Here is a 17,186-nt window from a genome sequence, read left to right as displayed (position 1 = left end):
TTGATCGATAAGTATTTGATGTTGATGGTTTACCAAAATTCTTAAAAGATCAATTCTTAGTAAAAAGTTGGCCAGTTAACATAAACCCATATTTCTTGATATTCGGTCTTAGGATATTGCATTGTCTTGTTGGAGCTATTTCTCCTCCAAATGATTTGCAATGACAAGAAAAATGAAAAATCGCGATCATTTGATAAGGTATTTGCCATTTGTGGTTATGGTACACTGGATTTAAAAGCAGAGCAAATAAAGCCGATAACGATGACGAATTCAGCACAACAGTATTGACCATTGATTTTTTTTAATGTAATGGAGTCTTGAGAATCCGATGACGATTATTTACTAGAAGTTGACCTCAAACCAGAGCACGCATTTTGATTCCATAGTTTTCAAAAATTGTTCGGTGTTAAGTCTTTGTCCACTGTCTTAAAAAAGTATACTAAAAGTCAAATATACTTTATGAGTTAAACATCCAGCTTGACAGTTTTCAAAAGTTATTATAAATAAAATTAATTAGTCAACAGTTTATTGTCAATTAGGAGCAAGTGCCTTACAACTTTCAACCATCCCTGTGTGCGAGTAATGTTGACAGAAATGGAGGGGGCCTACAGTCGTAAACCGAATGCGAATGGCTAATTTGACAAAGCAGGCAGTACCCGTGAACAAATTTTTAGAGCGCACAGGCAGGGATTGAACCCAGAACCGGTTTAGTCCAGGGGTTATGTCAACCCCTTCTTCTTCGCTCTGAGAATGCTTATTTTCAAGAACTTTTTTATGGCGTAAATTTAAAGGATGTGGAACTGCCGTTTAATGAATATCAGGTGGGAACAGACTCAAGGAAAAGGTATAATTGAAAATTTGAGTAGGTGAAATTTCTAGCTTAATGATTGGATAAATTAGCAAGCCCTTCCCCAATTCCTGAGAGCCTTATATTGTTATGGTAAATCAATCTTAATTTCAGACAAGAGGCTGAGATTTTAGCAAAAGATTACGCGTATTAACCACCTACTTTACATATCATGCAAATATTTATTTAATTAATTAATAAATAATTTAAAAACGGAACTCAAAGTGAATTTGATAAGATTTGATGTGATATCTATTATCCACAACATATCAAAGGGAGAAGATTCTTAATAATTTCTCTTAGGTACAGATTAAAACGTGCTAAAGACTTTTTTCCTTACAACTTAACGGAATTTGAAATATCTTTAAGTATCATTACATTACCATCACTCTATTTAAGGATTAAAATCATCACATAATCACATCGATTCCAATATACATTGTCCTTAAATGATTACGTTTAATTTCGAATCAGCATTAACACAATATTATCAAACAAATATAAATCATTTAACAAAATAATAATAATAATTCCCCTAACGTCTACATCATATCGCAATCATAACCATCATCCATATAGATAACTTCCACTTCCACTTCCAGAGACAGAGCCAGTCAGGGAAGAGTGGAGCGATTATTTGCGTTATCTTCGCAGACATAAATGGCATAAGTAGTTTGTACGCGCGAATAAAGAAATAATATTCATCCCTTATGATGGGGATGGTAAATTAACATTTTAGTCCCTGGTGTAAGTTTACGCATTAATGGAACACTAAATTATAATGGCTATATCTGTTGGTTGGTTGGATGGTTCCTGGATGTGGTTGGTTCTCTGTTTGGTATATAGAAAAGATTCAGATTTGTCCTCAATTTATTATTATACACAAGTCTCCTACCCAACAAAATAGGGATGGGGTTGTGTGGTGGTTATAAGTTTGGAGTTGTATATGGAGCCAAAGGCATGTTGGTAATTAGTAAGCCATTATATAATTACAATGTAGCAATATACGAGTGTAATACAGTTATTCATATTTAATTAGGCTCATTAATAAAGATCTTATGAAGATTAATTATCAAAAAATTAATACATTGATTTGTGCAATTGTTTGTAAGTTTGTTTTGATTCATGACCAAAAAAATACGCTTTAGGTATGTCCATTATAAGGTTATAAATAAACCCTATAAAATAATAATAAAAACAAGCACCACAATATTAGCCCAAGGACGTTGGGGCACTCCAGATGTAGGCCATTAATTTATGGATATGACGTATTGAGGGAGAAAGTATGAGTTGGACATCACCATAAATAAGGAACATCAACAATTGTCCTAACGTCTCATGGTCACATTTACAAATTGAATTTATAAAAAAAATACAAAATGTAGGGTTTCGGCTGTTGTCACGTTTTGAGATTGTTTAAATTCAAAGGACTTTTGAGAGCACTTTCCCGGGTGAAGTGGCTGAATTGTAGTTACAAGTGATGTGAAGAATCGGAAGCGTTTTTGAGTCTTGGAATAATAAAATTTGACGCAATTTCTTATAAGAATCAATTAAAATATTTTAAATGGGAAAGTCAGTTTGTTTGTATGTCCGTCCTTCATGACGCAACGGAGCAATATTATGACAGGAGTCTTTGTGTGGAGGAAGTTACAAGACAGAAGAGTTTTTGAAGTTACTTTTTTCCTCAGTAAAATATCTCGTTCACAGCATTCGACACATCAGCGTGTAACACTTCAAAATATTATGTGTTAAGATAGATTAGTAGCATATCATTAGGTGCTATTTGCTTTGTACCTTTAATGAAACACTATCAATAATAGGGGATAGACGTTTAAAACCCTTGCCGGGGGTTATTTGAGATTACCGTGTATTGCAAAATAACATACTTAAAGATCAGAGTTACTTTTGGTTCCCTTTAAATACTAACTTATGTTTACTTGCACTTGGAATGTCTCCATGTGGTTTTTTGATTTTAATATTTTGGTAACAGTTAGCTTCTTATAAAGGAACATGAGGGAAAGGGTTTGAAAAAATATCTTAATTAAAATTCAGCAGTTCCATGATCTTGGAAAGAAATGATATTATAGTGCAATCGGGTAATAATTTTAAGAAGAAAAAGTATTTCTTGCGAATTGCCTAAAAAACTCCTGACCTCATTTTAATAAATGTTCTGTCTGCAACTTCTAATCCAATTAATTGTTTCGCTGACTAAGACCTTTCACGACAAAATCTTATAAGCTCATTCCGACCATTGTACAGTGGGGAATAAGAAACTGAGCTTAAACAATGCTCTATTGTATCGTAAAATCGAAATAAAGAATTTGCGACGAACTGCCCTACAAACGGGATCGCTTCCTTAAGTGTCATTGACATCAAGCGTAGGTACTGATAAAGAAATCCTTATCCTCTTTTAAGATTGACCAAACCTTGCATAATTTTGGTCTTTTTAATATGGGCGTTGATATCTTCCTTGGATTTTGAATCAACCCATGACTAATTCGGGATACAAGTTTGCATTCCCAAAAAGTGAATGTAGTTATCATATTTGCCCTGGAGTATACGTCACTACCAGGGACCGAATAAGTATCCCGATAAAATAACCGTCCCAGTTTCCTTTATAATACACGTACTTTCAAACGGTTCTTTCTCTAAATGCATTATTTTATTGAAAAAATTAACAGATTTAGAGGAGTGAGTACACTAATTCCGTATAAATAAGATAAAAATAAGATAAAAGTCAAGAGTCAATGTTTGTAATGCTTTTATTTGTACGAGGATGAGGTAGGCTCGTTGTCGTCAGTGCCCAGGGTTCTTCCCAGGGAAACCAAAATACTTGGGATTTGAATTTTCAAACTTTGGTTTGTAATTAACTTTATTTTTCTTACCTCGATATAGATAAATTGTTAAAACTTACATAACAAGGTATTTCATATACTTTATTTTCCTTACAACTAAAACTAACAGTGAGTACCCGTGACGTGATGGTTAGTGCGTAGGACTGTCATGTTAGACCACTTGGGTTCAATCCATGCCTGTTTTACGGATACTGCCTCTTGCAAGGAATTGACAAATCCTCCAAGAGTAATTCGTGTCATAAAAAAAGCTTTCTCAAAATAGCCGTTCATATTCGACTGAAATAGTATGTGTCCCCCTATTCTGGACGGACTCACCCTAACAAAATTTAAATAATGATCAGCGAAGCACTTGCAATGACGCTAGGCTTGTCTGAGGTTCTCTGATATAGTGACCTTGAAATAATTGATTCAGACTGTGTTCCCTGTCTGACACTCAGCAAACTAGAAAATAAATAAGTGGCCTAAGCCTTGCCCGTGGTTCACTTAGAAGAAGTGGACAACGGAATAAAACACCTCTAAGTTCCTTTCTTGTCGCTGGCAACAAACCAGAAAATAATCTTTTCCTACCAGAACGCGCTATAGTCGTATTGCCCTTAGAAGAAGGTGAACACGGAAGAGAAGAGAGAAACTTCCTGCTCCTAGCAACAAACTAGAGAATAAACGGGTGACCTAATCCTGTCTGTCATACACTTAGAAGAAGCGAATTTAAAAGAAAGAAGGTATTTCGGGATTCGGGGCTTAAACATTTTTGAAACGGTCCTATACTCAAGGTATTAGCTGTTTTCCGGAATGATTGAATTAATGCATTCAACATAGGTACTCAAACTGGGTAATGGCAGAATTTTCAACTCCGTATATGAAAGTTTGCAACCTTTGAATATGGCTCTTTGAGCAGTTAACCAAGCAGGTGATCCGTATAAAATGATTATTTGAAAAATAACTTTAAAAATTATAAGTTTATTTTCATGGCTTATCTTTGATTTACGATAAATAAAAGGATAGAGAATTTTAATGGTTACGTTTACTTTTCTTATGATTTCTTGGACATGAATTCCAAAAGTTAGTTTACTGTCCAAGTAGACGCCAAGGTATTTAGCATTTGATTTTCAGTTTGCTTCTACACCATTGATTAAGAGGGATTTACTTGGCAAGAAACATTGTTTCCTTTTTCGTGTAAAACAGATAGCCTAAGTTTTGAAAGCATATATCCTTATCTTCTTTAAAATATTGTTGAAGTACATTCAACGAAGATTGCAAATTGGTTTCAATAATTAAACCAAGTGAATCAGAAGTAAATATACAGGTGTCATCTGCAAAAATAGCATAATTTCAATTTTGCTTGACAGGAAAATCAGCAGTACAAACTGTATAAAGTATTGGGCCAAGAACAGATCCTTGAGGCATTCCTGCTCTGCACTCAAACATTTAAGTGAGAGAAAGATTTTTTCTTAACAGAAACAACTAAAGTTCTTGATGACAGAAAGGACTTTACAATTTTTATAATATACATGGGAAAGTTGAGCATCAAAAGTTTGTGTAAGAGCCCATCATGCCAAACAGAATCAAATGCGTTTTCAACGTCAAGTAAAACCATACCGGTACTTTTACCATTGGTAAAATTGGTTTCAATGATTTTGGTTAGTCGACCGATTTGGTGGACTGTATTATGGTACGCTCGAAATCCAAATTATTATTGTTAATGTGTGCCATTAATTTGTTTTTGATTATTTTTTCAAAGAACTTACTTACAGAACTCCTGAAACTCAAAGTACGATAACTATCAGGACGGCTAACGTTTTTTCCAGGTTTCAAAATTGGAATAATTTAAGCCTTTTTCCAATCTATTTTAAAGCAGCTTGACTTGATACAAGAATTAAAAAAAATTTAAAGAAATTTTATCAATGTCAAAAAAAGTCTTTTTATGTTATCAAAGCCAGCTGTTATTAACTTCGTTAATTGTAGTAACATACTCGTCTTGAGCATTTAAGATGCTTGAGTTGATCAAATGCAATGATTGCAGAACTAATGATTCCAAATTGCTATTTGTTCTGGAGTTGTTTGTTAGTGTAAATATTTTGCCTAAAGCGTTTGCCTTTTCAGAATCAGATAAGGCTACTAGCCCATTATCTTGTTTCATTGCGGGTACATTAAAGTAAGGCATCTTAATAACCCTTAAAATGTTCCAGAAGGTTTGCCACCTTTTTCTAGCTCTCTTAATTTTTGATTCCATTTATTTTTTCTAACGCTAGCAATACCTTCTTTATTCAAATTTGTTAGAATTTTCATTTCGGTTAAGTAATTATTGATTCTCGTTCGTATCCATATCTTCTTCCGAAACTGTTTCTGATTTTATTGAGTTCAACCAAGTTAGCAGGAAGAACCGTCTTGATATATACCCTTATTTGTTTCAAAGGAACATATTGTTCAACACTTTCTATAGCAATTTTAGTAAACAATGAAACATTTTGATCAATTTCTGAAATGGATACATATATAGAAATGAAGAATTCAATCTTTTAAACAACGTCAAATTTGCATTTTTTTTTTTTTTTTTTTTTTTTTTTTTTTTTATATCCGATGGAAATCTTCAAAAGACACTCGGTAAGAATCGGTACCGAGTAGTGTGGGACTCTTACCGCACTAAAACCACCGGTGAATCAGGACCAATCTATGAAAGATCGACAAATGATTTTTATTTCTTAATTTTTAAAATCGCATTGGGGGAAGTTTAAGGTTATAACACTTTCCCGTAGCTTTTAGCCCATCAGCTCATGAGGCTTGGTTCTTCTTAATCTCCGAACATTGTCTCGTACATTTAATACGGTCTCCATTTCAGAGTTAGTATGACTTTGCAGCCGCTTATTGTGTGATACAGCGTGTTTCTTAACCACTTCTGTAACCATTTCAATTTGAAGGTCACGATGTAGATCGCTATTTCTTATATACCAAGGGGCATTTATTATTCCACGAAGGACCTTGCTTTGGAATTTTTGGATGGGTTCAGCATTTGTTTTCTTTGTACAGCCCCATAGTTGGATGCCATATGTCCAAACGGGTTTCAATACTTGCTTATATAACATTAGTTTGTTCTGGATAGAAAGGTCAGAGTTCTTTCCTATTAACCAGTACATTTGTCTGTACTTCAAGTTTAGTTCTTCTCTTTTCTTTTTGATGTGTTCTTTCCATTTAAGCTTTGCATCCAAATTCATTCCAAGGTATTTGGCGGTATTGGAGTAAGGTACTTCTGTACTGTTTATAAAAATTGGAACATTGTTTATGTTTTTGTTTGTAAAGTTTATATGCGTCGATTTTGTTTCGTTTAATTTGATACGCCATTTGTGCGTCCAATCACTAACTTTATCGACTGCATTTTGCAATTTTTGTGTAGCCTTCGTAACGGATTTATCTGGCACCAATATTGCAGTATCATCAGCAAAGGTGGCCATGATAGCGTTGATGTCCACTGGAATATCCCTTGTATATAACAGATACAGGGTTGGTCCTAGGACACTTCCTTGTGGTACACCGGCTTCAATTTTCTTAAGTTCCGAGTAATTTTGGTCGTACCGTACTCTAAAGAGTCGGTTCGTAATATAGGATTTCAGTATTTCGTAGTACTGCCTGGGGAAGTCCCTATGCAGTTTGTACTCAAGTCCCAAGTGCCAAACCTTGTCAAAAGCTTGAGCAACATCTAAGAATACAGACGAGCATACTTGTTTTTCTTCAAGTGCCTTTTCCACAACATCCGTAATTCGATGCACTTGGTCTATCGTGGAATGTTTATTTCTAAATCCAAACTGATGGCTCGGAATTAGTCTTCTTTCTTCAATTATTTTGTTAAGCCTTTTAAGTAGCAGTTTTTCAAAAACTTTTGCCATGATTGGTATAAGCGATATTGGTCTGTAAGATGTAACTTCTGTTGGTGGCTTACCTTGTTTAGGTATAACAATGACTTCCGCAATTTTCCAATGATGTGGCACATATCTTAGTTTAAGGCATGCGTTTATTATAAATTGGAGTTTCTTGAAGGCTATAAGAGGCATTTCTTTCAGAACCTGAGCAGTTATAAGATCGTACCCTGGTGATTTTTTGTTTGACAGCTTATGTTGACACATGCTTCTTACTTCTTTGAGCGTGACAAAAGGTATTTCACATTCGTCGTTTCTGTCAACAAACTGTAAGGGATCTGTAGCTGTGCTTGCTGGGAATGGCTTGAAAACATTCGCGAGATGTTCAGCAAAGAGATCAGCCTTTTGTTTCGGGTTTCCGATCCATTTACCATCTTGAGATTTTATCGGCGGGTTTTGTGTCTGAGGTCTTTTTAGACGCTTAGTTGCTTTCCATAAGGAGTATTCTGTAGAAGCATCCGTCGTCAGACTTTTCAGGAATCTACTTAGTGAATCATTTTTAAACTCACAGATTCTTTTTTTTAATTCGTTGTTAAGACGGTTAAAAACTACCTTATCATCTGGGAATCTCGTGGATTGCCATTTTCTTCTAGCTCTTCTTTTTTCCAATATCAACTCCTTTATTTCGATAGGATATTTTATTTCTTTTTCTCTCGCATTCGAAATAGTTGGAGTACTTTCTTCTGCAGCCTGCTGCACATCAGCAATAAATTGTTCTACTTCATGATCAATTTGTTCAATTGTTTGCATAGGGGATCTTAGGTTTATAAAATTTTCAAGCTTGTCTCTGAATTCGTTCCAGTTTGTTCTGTTATTCACGAGCTTGGGATTACTTTTTTCTATTATTTCTGTTTCGCTCAGTGATAAAATTACTGGAGTATGATCTGATGATAAATCATAATTACCTTCGACACTTATATGATTTCGTTTAATACCTTTAACTACGAAAAAGTCTATAAGGTCTGGTATTTTGTTAGTATCAGATGGCCAATATGTTGGCGAACCAGAAGAATAAAATTCGCAGTTGTATTTTTGGCCTGCTTGGTATAGCCGTTTACCTTTTGTTGTTATGAGCCTAGATCCCAATTGGGTGTGTTTAGCATTGAAGTCGCCACCAACAAGGAAGTTATGTCCTAACAAATGTAGGAGTTCTGCATAGTCTTCTTCAGTTGGAGAGCGCCTCGGAGGGCAGTATATAGCTGCTATTTTGAATTCTTTCTTTTTTATACCAATACTAATTGTTGTTACTTGCATGTTTTCTTTAGTAAACTTTGGTTCTTCAAAGTGTGTTAAGCACTTTTTTATAAGTATTGCTGATCCTCCCCTAGCTTTGTCAGCTGGGTGCGGAGCGTGATAACATGTATAGTTTGGTAATTTATTATCAAGATTTTGTTCAATAGCGAGGTGGGTTTCGGACACCAAACAAATGTCTATATGCTCTATGTCTAAAAAGATGTTTAGTTCTGATACATGCTGTAAGAGACCGTTTGCATTCCATGTTGCGATTTTGAGTGTTATGTCCATCATTGTTTTTTAAGAGCGACTTCTTCGCTTAGCTGTTTTATGTTTAAATCTTGTTGGTCAATCCTTTTCAGGATGAGTTCCAGCATTTCTTTTATAGAAGTTTCCTCATTCTTCCGCACATTTTTTACAATCTGGGAATAGGATTTATTTTCATCACTTTTGCTTAGTGCAATTGCTTTTCCCGGTTGATTTTTAGTAATGTTATCGACCGTTACTTTTTTGCTTTCAACTACTGGTTTTGTGTTGGTTGAGTTTCTAAACTTGTTCCCAGTTTTGTTTTTTCTTTTTGTGTCTTGGAACTTTTTTGCTACTGGACATCCTCTGTAACTTGCAGGATGATTGCCTTGACAATTAACACATTTCGCTTTCTGTTCTCTGCCCATGGGACAGTTTTTGGTTGCATGTCTGCCTTCACATTTAACACAAGCGAACTCGCGATTGCAGTATTTTTGTGTATGCCCAAAGGCTTGACAGCGCTTACATTGTGGAACACTTTTCGACTTTCGCAGTGGTTCAATTTTGACAACTATGCCCATAATTGATTTAATACTATAAATCTTATCGAGACTTTCTTTATTTTCAAACGTGAGCATAAATAAAGGTAGAGATCTCTTTTTTGTCGTTGATACCCCAGTGGAGTCTTTTACTATCTCATTTTTAATAAGGTTATTGGCATCGAGAGCTTGAAAGCCTTTTTGTATAAGGTCTTCGACAATTTCTTTGGCAACACATGAAGAGTGAAGGCCTCTTGCTACTACTTTTATCGGTCTTGTAGCTTTATTTTCGTACGAGTGCCACTGAATTTTCTTTTTGTTCAATTCTTCAGTGACAGATCTATACGCATCGGCGTCTTCAACCATGACTTTCCAATTGTCTTTATTGTATGATGTATATTTACATGCCTTATTCGTGCATTTTTCTACTATGCTCTTTAGCTCGCCAAACATTGCCAATCCGGAGATCATAATTGGGGGTGGGGCAGTTTGCCTGGTACCTTTAACGTGAGACTTATTTTGGGGTAAATCTCTTATTTCTTTATTGGATGCTCTCATTTTTGTAGCAGTATCTGATTTTGAACCTGTTTGCTGACATTTTATAACAGCCTCTGGGCTACTCTCTGCTTTTCGTTTCTTTGACTTACGTTTATTTCGGTTTGCTTCAGTTTCAAGGAGGAGCTCTTCCTCATCAGTATGAAACTCATTAGCAGTTTTTTGTGGGCTTTTCACTACTGGTGACTTTTGACTTGATATATTGTCTTTCACGGACTTTTTATCGAGCAAGCTGACTTTTTCTTCGAGTCTCTTCACTTGTTGCTGAAGACTTTCAACAAGGGCTTCAAGTTGTTTTCTGGCTAAGATTTCTATTTGCCATTTATCGAAATAATTTTCGGATTCAACTTGGTGGATCTCGTTGTTTTTTGTGAAACACTGCTGATCTTTTGTTTCGATCTTTTCATGGATGGTTCCTTTTTCGTTAATGACTTCTATGTCATTTGATTTTTGCGTTGGGGGTTTCGATGGAGTAACCCTTGGTGATATTTTTGGTGGAGTTCTTAGTGTTTTTGAACTCCGTCTATTTCCTAGAAGCAATAATTGGTCCTCCCCAGAATCCATAGGACCGATCTCCGAAGAGAGTGGATTTACCAGTTTATCTGGATTGCCACCTGGGGTATTATATCTATTTGTTTTACTCATTGCCATATTTGTTTTTATTTTTGTAACTTTTGTTTAGTTCCATAAATAGCTCAGTTACCTCTTCTATTTAGGTTTCTTGCAGAACTGGTTCTTCAGAGCGATTATCTTATCTTTTGCTCCTAATTCCTGAGAAGGTAGCTCAGGTGTCTCAGCTCTTGGATTCAATAGATCCAACGCTCGTCGTTAGTTCACCTTACGGTTATCCAGCGGGCACCACTTGGAGGTGACGATGCGATTTTGCTCCGCCATTTGCATTTTTGAAGTCAAAAAATTCGTTTCTTCTATTATAAGGACCACTTTGTATAATTTGTTAAGCACTACAGTTTGAGTAAATAGTCCCCGCCTATTTGTTAAAAAAAGGTCTAGTGTAGAGGAGTTGGCGCGGTTGTTAGTAGGGTAATAAGTGGGATTGGGAGCAAATAAGATATCAAAAGCATGAGTTGAATGTAGATTTGCAAGAATGTTACCCAAGGTATAAGCTCTAAGGCTTCTCCAAATTGCAAAAAAAATCGACTACGAGCAGAAAATTACCGTTAATATAAGATTGAATTTCTATAAAGATTGAACTGAAGTTCTCGAATTGATCATAGAAAAGTTCATAAAAGGATATTGTGCGGTAACCGAAGGCATTGTTCCCATCAAGCTAATATCGGTTTCATTGTTATTGCATTCCTTATTCTTATTAACTAATATACATAAATTGATTTTCACCAACAAAATACTCTTATTTTAAATCAAAACAAAACCACCTATTAAAAAACCTCATATAAATCTTTTGTATCTTCTTTTTTGATTCCATCAGAAAAAATGAACTAAAGATCCTTAAAAAGAAATAACCAATAAAACAAATATTATTTTTATTTTCATTTCAGGAGGATTTATGGGTGACATAGCATTGCCTGACCTCAATTATCGCACCACATCAGAACCAATTGTTGCTCGTACACCTGCCGCAGTCCCATCAACTTCAACCATAACTTCAGCTGCGACTTCTTCTTCGTCTTCTTCTTCCCCATCTTCATCTATTGTCAATGGCGGCAGTGGCGGCAGTTGGAAGGCAACCGATTCAAAGTTCAACAAAACCTTTCAACAGGAACTCGAACTTCTAAAACAAGAAGTATACAACGAAGGGCTTCAGGTGGAGGAAGAAGGACTAACCGATATAATTAGAAAGAAAACTAAACTGCCAAGCTCGAATAATGAGAACTTAAATGAGCGAAGCCGTAATGATCCAATTCTGGTAAGTAGAGTATAGGGAAGAGACCAAAGCCACCAAGCTAAAGTATACTACGCCAAGCCGAACCCAACGAGTGATGTAATAATAAAAAAAGAAAAAAATATTGGATAGGAAATATTTTGCTCCTTTGCCAGCTATTTGTAGATTGTTTGAAGGAGGAATAGAAGGTAGGCAAGTCCAGAATATAGGTTCTTGTTCTGGTCTTCTTCTCCGTTTGTCGTTACTCCTGCTGTTGCTCTGCCTTGGGTGATTATTGTGCACCTGAAAAACAATTTCATTGTCCCTTTCCCTAGAAAATGTTTGTAAACATAAAAGGAAGTCCAGGTCACAGGCAGAAATGTTTCACTAAAGGTATATACCTAAAGTCGAGGTGAGTCGAGTCGAGTTGATTTGAGTATGACTACAAGTCGATGCTCGAGGACAATGACAAAATGGTGCCAAACTTTAAACTATGTATAGATGTAAAACTTCATAAAGACATTTTCTTTTTTTTTTAACTCCTCGTCTTCGTCATCATCTCATCGACTCTGGTCCTTTTTGTTAGACTTCATGGAGGGAGGGTTGAGAATATTGAGAGATATTGTCCTTTCAAGCCTTCATTTTTGTGCTATCAATTACTGCTGCTTATATTGGAACTTTTTTCTTGTTTATCCCTGCCTGTAACCGTAATTTGAATCTTTGTTTTATAAAAGAAAAATCAGCGAGTTTTTGTCATTCTTGTTGAGATTTTCTTTTATATATGTAAAGAATATGTAAAAACCACCATCAACCAGAGTTTGATATAAAATGATGACGACGACGATGTTGATGATGATGATGATTTTATCCTTCATTAGGCTTGTTTAATTAAAAGATTGTTAGGTTTGCACACTCGTTAGGCTTTATCGCGAAGTTTAATATATTTTTTTTCTTTGTTTTTTATGTTTTTGTATTTGTTCTTTTGATGACGAGGGTGAGGTTTTTTGAAAGATTGAAATTCAAGGGAAGGGGTTTTACCCCCATTTTTGTCATAATTGAATTGAAGATTGTTTTGAATTGAATAAGTTTTGCGTTTTACAGATGTTTTGATTTTGTTTTTGTTGAATTACAGAGGAAGAAAAATATTAAATTTAAGCTTTTTGGTAGTATGTCAATTAAGAAGTTAAACAATGAATATGTATTTTATGTTTGGGTTTGAAATGTTATTACATGTTAATTTAAATAATTTTTTTGTTAGGAAGGTATTTTTAAATTTTAAGAGATTTTTGAAATTGCTTCTGAAAAGGTTTTTTTTTACATTCTAGTGATAGTGAATACTTGTGTGGAGCGTTAGATTTTAATTGTCTCTTCGCTTTCATTTGGATGGTCCCCGTTCTTGTACGGATTTTAAATGTGCGGAAAAAAACTCCGTGTGTATAATAAGCCTAGATCGAAAGAATTTTAAAGTTTAGGTAACACAGAAACTCAAGCCAGTCGAACACGAGCAAGGTCGAGGTTTTAATGATTTCTTCCTTGAAATGCATCTAAATGATTTGAGTTTTCATCGAAAAACCATCTTCAGAATTCCATGTTTCCTTTAGTAAACATGGAATGACATAATTGTCATATTAAGGACTCGAAAAATCAAAGAATAATTGTTGAGAAGCCTGTCAATGTGGCATATTATTTATGCTACAGGTGGTTCAATTTCAAATACTTCCTAATAGGTTGATATTTTGAAACAGACTCTAACTTTCTATAATTTCTGAAATGGATATATAGGGATGAAGAATTCAATCTTTTAAACAACGTCCAATTGGCATTTTTGAAGTCAAAAAATTAGTTTCTTCTATTATAAGGAAGTAGAAACGTACTTATGATATTTTGAAACAGACTCTAACTTTCTATATTAGTTAACTGCCCTATAAAAAATACGTAGCCTACACCCTCGAGTATTCTACTAGAACAATGTTTAAGACTTAACGAATTTAGACATTAATGATTTCACATGAAGGTAAGCGTGTCGTGTTGGCTAGTGTGCAAGACGGTCATGCCAAAAGTCTATATAATGGTTCTAATATGCAGACCACGTAACTGCAAAATAAAAATGATATTTTAAATCCATTTTCTTGAACATTTTCTTCAGTATAATTATATTTTTTTCTATATAGTTAAGCACTCAATTAACATAATACTTTACTACGAGTAATAATAATTCCAAGAGTTTGAAATAAGTAAGGAAAATATTTAAACTTTCGTGTTTTGGAGAAATTTGCAATTTTTGAGATTGCTTATTAGGCCGACGATATTTGTGCCTGCTGTTTAAACTTGACATAAGACTGTAGGTCTTTTCCAAAAGGGAATATCATGTCTTTGTTTTTTCGACGTTATCGGTTTAAAATAAAACATTTACAATTTATTCTTAATTCAATAGTGAATGAAATAAAACGTCAAAAGACATGGTTTTGATGGTACTACTCCAGAATTATACCGTTTTTAGAAAAAATGGTAAAATAAGTTCATTGCCATAATACATAGCAAAAGGATATACTCGTATGGGCATGGGATATAGCCAAAATAATTGAAGGAGACGTGGGTCGTTGGTCGATTAAATGGCAAGTACCTTTGTAGTAACAGAACATATGCAAACATTACCCGTGTTTTGTTGGAAAATCTATCAATAGTATAGTATGATTTAATAACAAAAACAATATCCGCAGTATGAATACTACATATAAAAGTTAAAGTAGTATCTTACTAGGGATGGGTTTTTGACATTTATACGAGTCTCAAAAGGATCTTATGTGATTTCGTTCTCAATATGTTGGTACGATTGAATGATTGCATTTGTATCTCGACGGCTGATCTCGTTGAATACAGTTGTGCATTTGGAATCATGTTTTTTCCATTGCGAACAAAAATCAATCTGTTACTGTTGATATTATTTAGTTTTGTTCATGAAAATGGACTAACTGGGCTTCTTTTGCAAGATAAAACAATATACAAGATAATTAAGTTTTGCTACGATTCTACCAAAGGTTCATATCAGTTTACATTAAATAAATGTTTTTGGTATTTCCACAGCACAAGAAGATTTAAAAATGATTAAGTTTGGCAGCACTTTCTAAAATGCAAATAGTTTTTTGATGTTTCTAATGAAGTGGAAGTGAAATAGTTTGATTCGTGTAAAACAATGAGGAACTGAATAATTTAACAATATGGTACCTACTGCATGTGCATTTTTTTTATTTGATTAAAACAAACAATCCCCGGCCGGAATCGAGTTAAATAAAGCTCATTTTTGAGGCGAGCTTCAAGCTTGCTTCAACACCAAATGTTAATGTAGTAGTCTACAAAAAAAACCCTTCTTGAAGTTTTTATTTTATGTCAAATTGTTTGTCAAAGCTGCAATTGTTAAATGAACTTTTTTATAGAATCTCAATTTCCAGATGTTTTCTTACCATTTCTTCTTCAAAATTCTCCATTTTATTAGTTTTAGTTTGTTTTTTTTTTGCACAAATTAATTTTAATTTTTTTTATTTGTGTTTTTTTTCATTATTATTCTGACAGGTATTCTTTCAGTTGTATTAATTTTTAAATATTAAAGTCTGGCTGCTGCCGATGGGTTTTCTTGGGAATTTTCTACTTTACTATTTAGCTATTTTTAGAATGCCAAAAAAAAAAACAAGTCTAATGAATTTGAATTACTTTTTCGCATTTTGTATTTGGTGTGAACACTGTTGTACTTATAGAGAGGGAGATAATTACGAAAAAGCGGTTTTAGCGACTTTTGACAGTCCACTTCTTACCACGTGAATACAAGATTTTATTAGACTTATTACCAAAAGAAAGGTATTAAACAAACTTTCAGCCTACTATATCTCATTCCGAGGTTGATTCCCTTTTTCGAATTATTTCACTAGACTAGTATTGTTGAGCAATGAGCATACGCTAGAAGAGGCATAGGCCAACAGCAGTTCTCACTCTATTTCACTTAGTTTAATTTTGTTTAATAAATAAATGAATTTAACGTAAAAAGAATTTGCATCGTCGTACACTTTCAGTGAGCTGTTAACCTTATGACATGAGAGACATTCAGTTCGATAGCTGATAAGAAAACGTCAACAAATTGTACTAGACTACTCGATAACATTAGCAGTAATTCAAATAATTCAGTTACGAATGACTCTATGATTTCTGTCCCACATACTTTTAGTTGTATTTTTAACTCCAAAGGGCAATTTATTTGAATAAATTAAAAAATTGAATACTGATTTTAGGTCGAACAAATTTACTTTAAGTTTTTTTTGGAATGACAGTAGCGTTTTGCTTAGCGTTACGCTACTTGACATTTGGTGGTTAGTGGAATCCAAATGTTGGATCAATAAACGTCACTCTCTTTGCTATTGTAGCTGTCGTTTTGGTTTCCTTTTATGACGAGTGAAACGCTACTTTTTGTCGACGAAAAATCAAACGAGTTTAGGTAAAATTAATTAATGGAATTACATACTTCATTGGCCACAAATTTAAGGAGAGGTGCCCCCCAAACAGAACAAAAAAACAACAATTGGGAATCCGTTGCAAATACCGCCTTGAGGCCACTGGTTACAACGGTAAAGGAGCAGGGTTGGTGCCAAGTTTAAAGTAATACTTCATTGACTGTTTCCTTCTTTGGCGCAACCGAATGGTGTTATTAGAAAGGGTACCAGGGGATAGCCTTTATTCAAGCTATTTCTGTTGTAGTAACGATGTTGTTTTTTTTTATGCTTGAATTCTTATGTGGCCGCCATCTACGCAACCAATTACTCCCGGAATCCTATAGTCTTTTCATAAAAAATTCTTTTGCTTCCCTTTTTTCTTGGTCCGAATAGTGAGCATTTATCCACCATGAGCACAAGTGCAATTCCATAATTTCAAGTATCTGTTTAAGGATGAGGCTCACCCTTAGTTCTGCAATGGCCAAATTTGAAGTCATTGCCTACACCCTTTTGGTAGCTGCCTTTCTGCAAAGAATCTCAATACAGCTGCAAGCTTTAGAATTAGTGGTTTATTCATTAGATAAACAAAGGCGTCTTATTCAATCTTAAGTACATTGTGAATTTGGTAATCAACTTAATAAAATGATTTGCCCTAGAAATTATACTTTGATGTGAGTACATTATG

General features: G+C 34.5%; 1 protein-coding gene across 1 annotated transcript in view; it reads left to right on the top strand.

Moving 5' to 3' along the window:
- The window catches only part of LOC129954134 (dorsal-ventral patterning protein tolloid), a 210,977-nt gene that overhangs the window by 146,657 nt on the left and 47,134 nt on the right, over positions 1-17,186 (top strand). The window contains exon 3 of the mRNA XM_056067834.1: positions 11,701-12,068. Coding sequence (XP_055923809.1) covers positions 11,701-12,068 — 368 coding nt within the window. The remainder of the gene's footprint in view (positions 1-11,700; positions 12,069-17,186) is intronic.

The sequence above is a fragment of the Eupeodes corollae genome, chromosome 1 (assembly GCF_945859685.1).
Source record: "Eupeodes corollae chromosome 1, idEupCoro1.1, whole genome shotgun sequence".
Lineage (NCBI taxonomy): Eukaryota > Metazoa > Arthropoda > Insecta > Diptera > Syrphidae > Eupeodes > Eupeodes corollae.
Note: the sequence above shows the minus strand (reverse complement) of the source record. Positions and strands in the feature narration are given on the sequence as shown.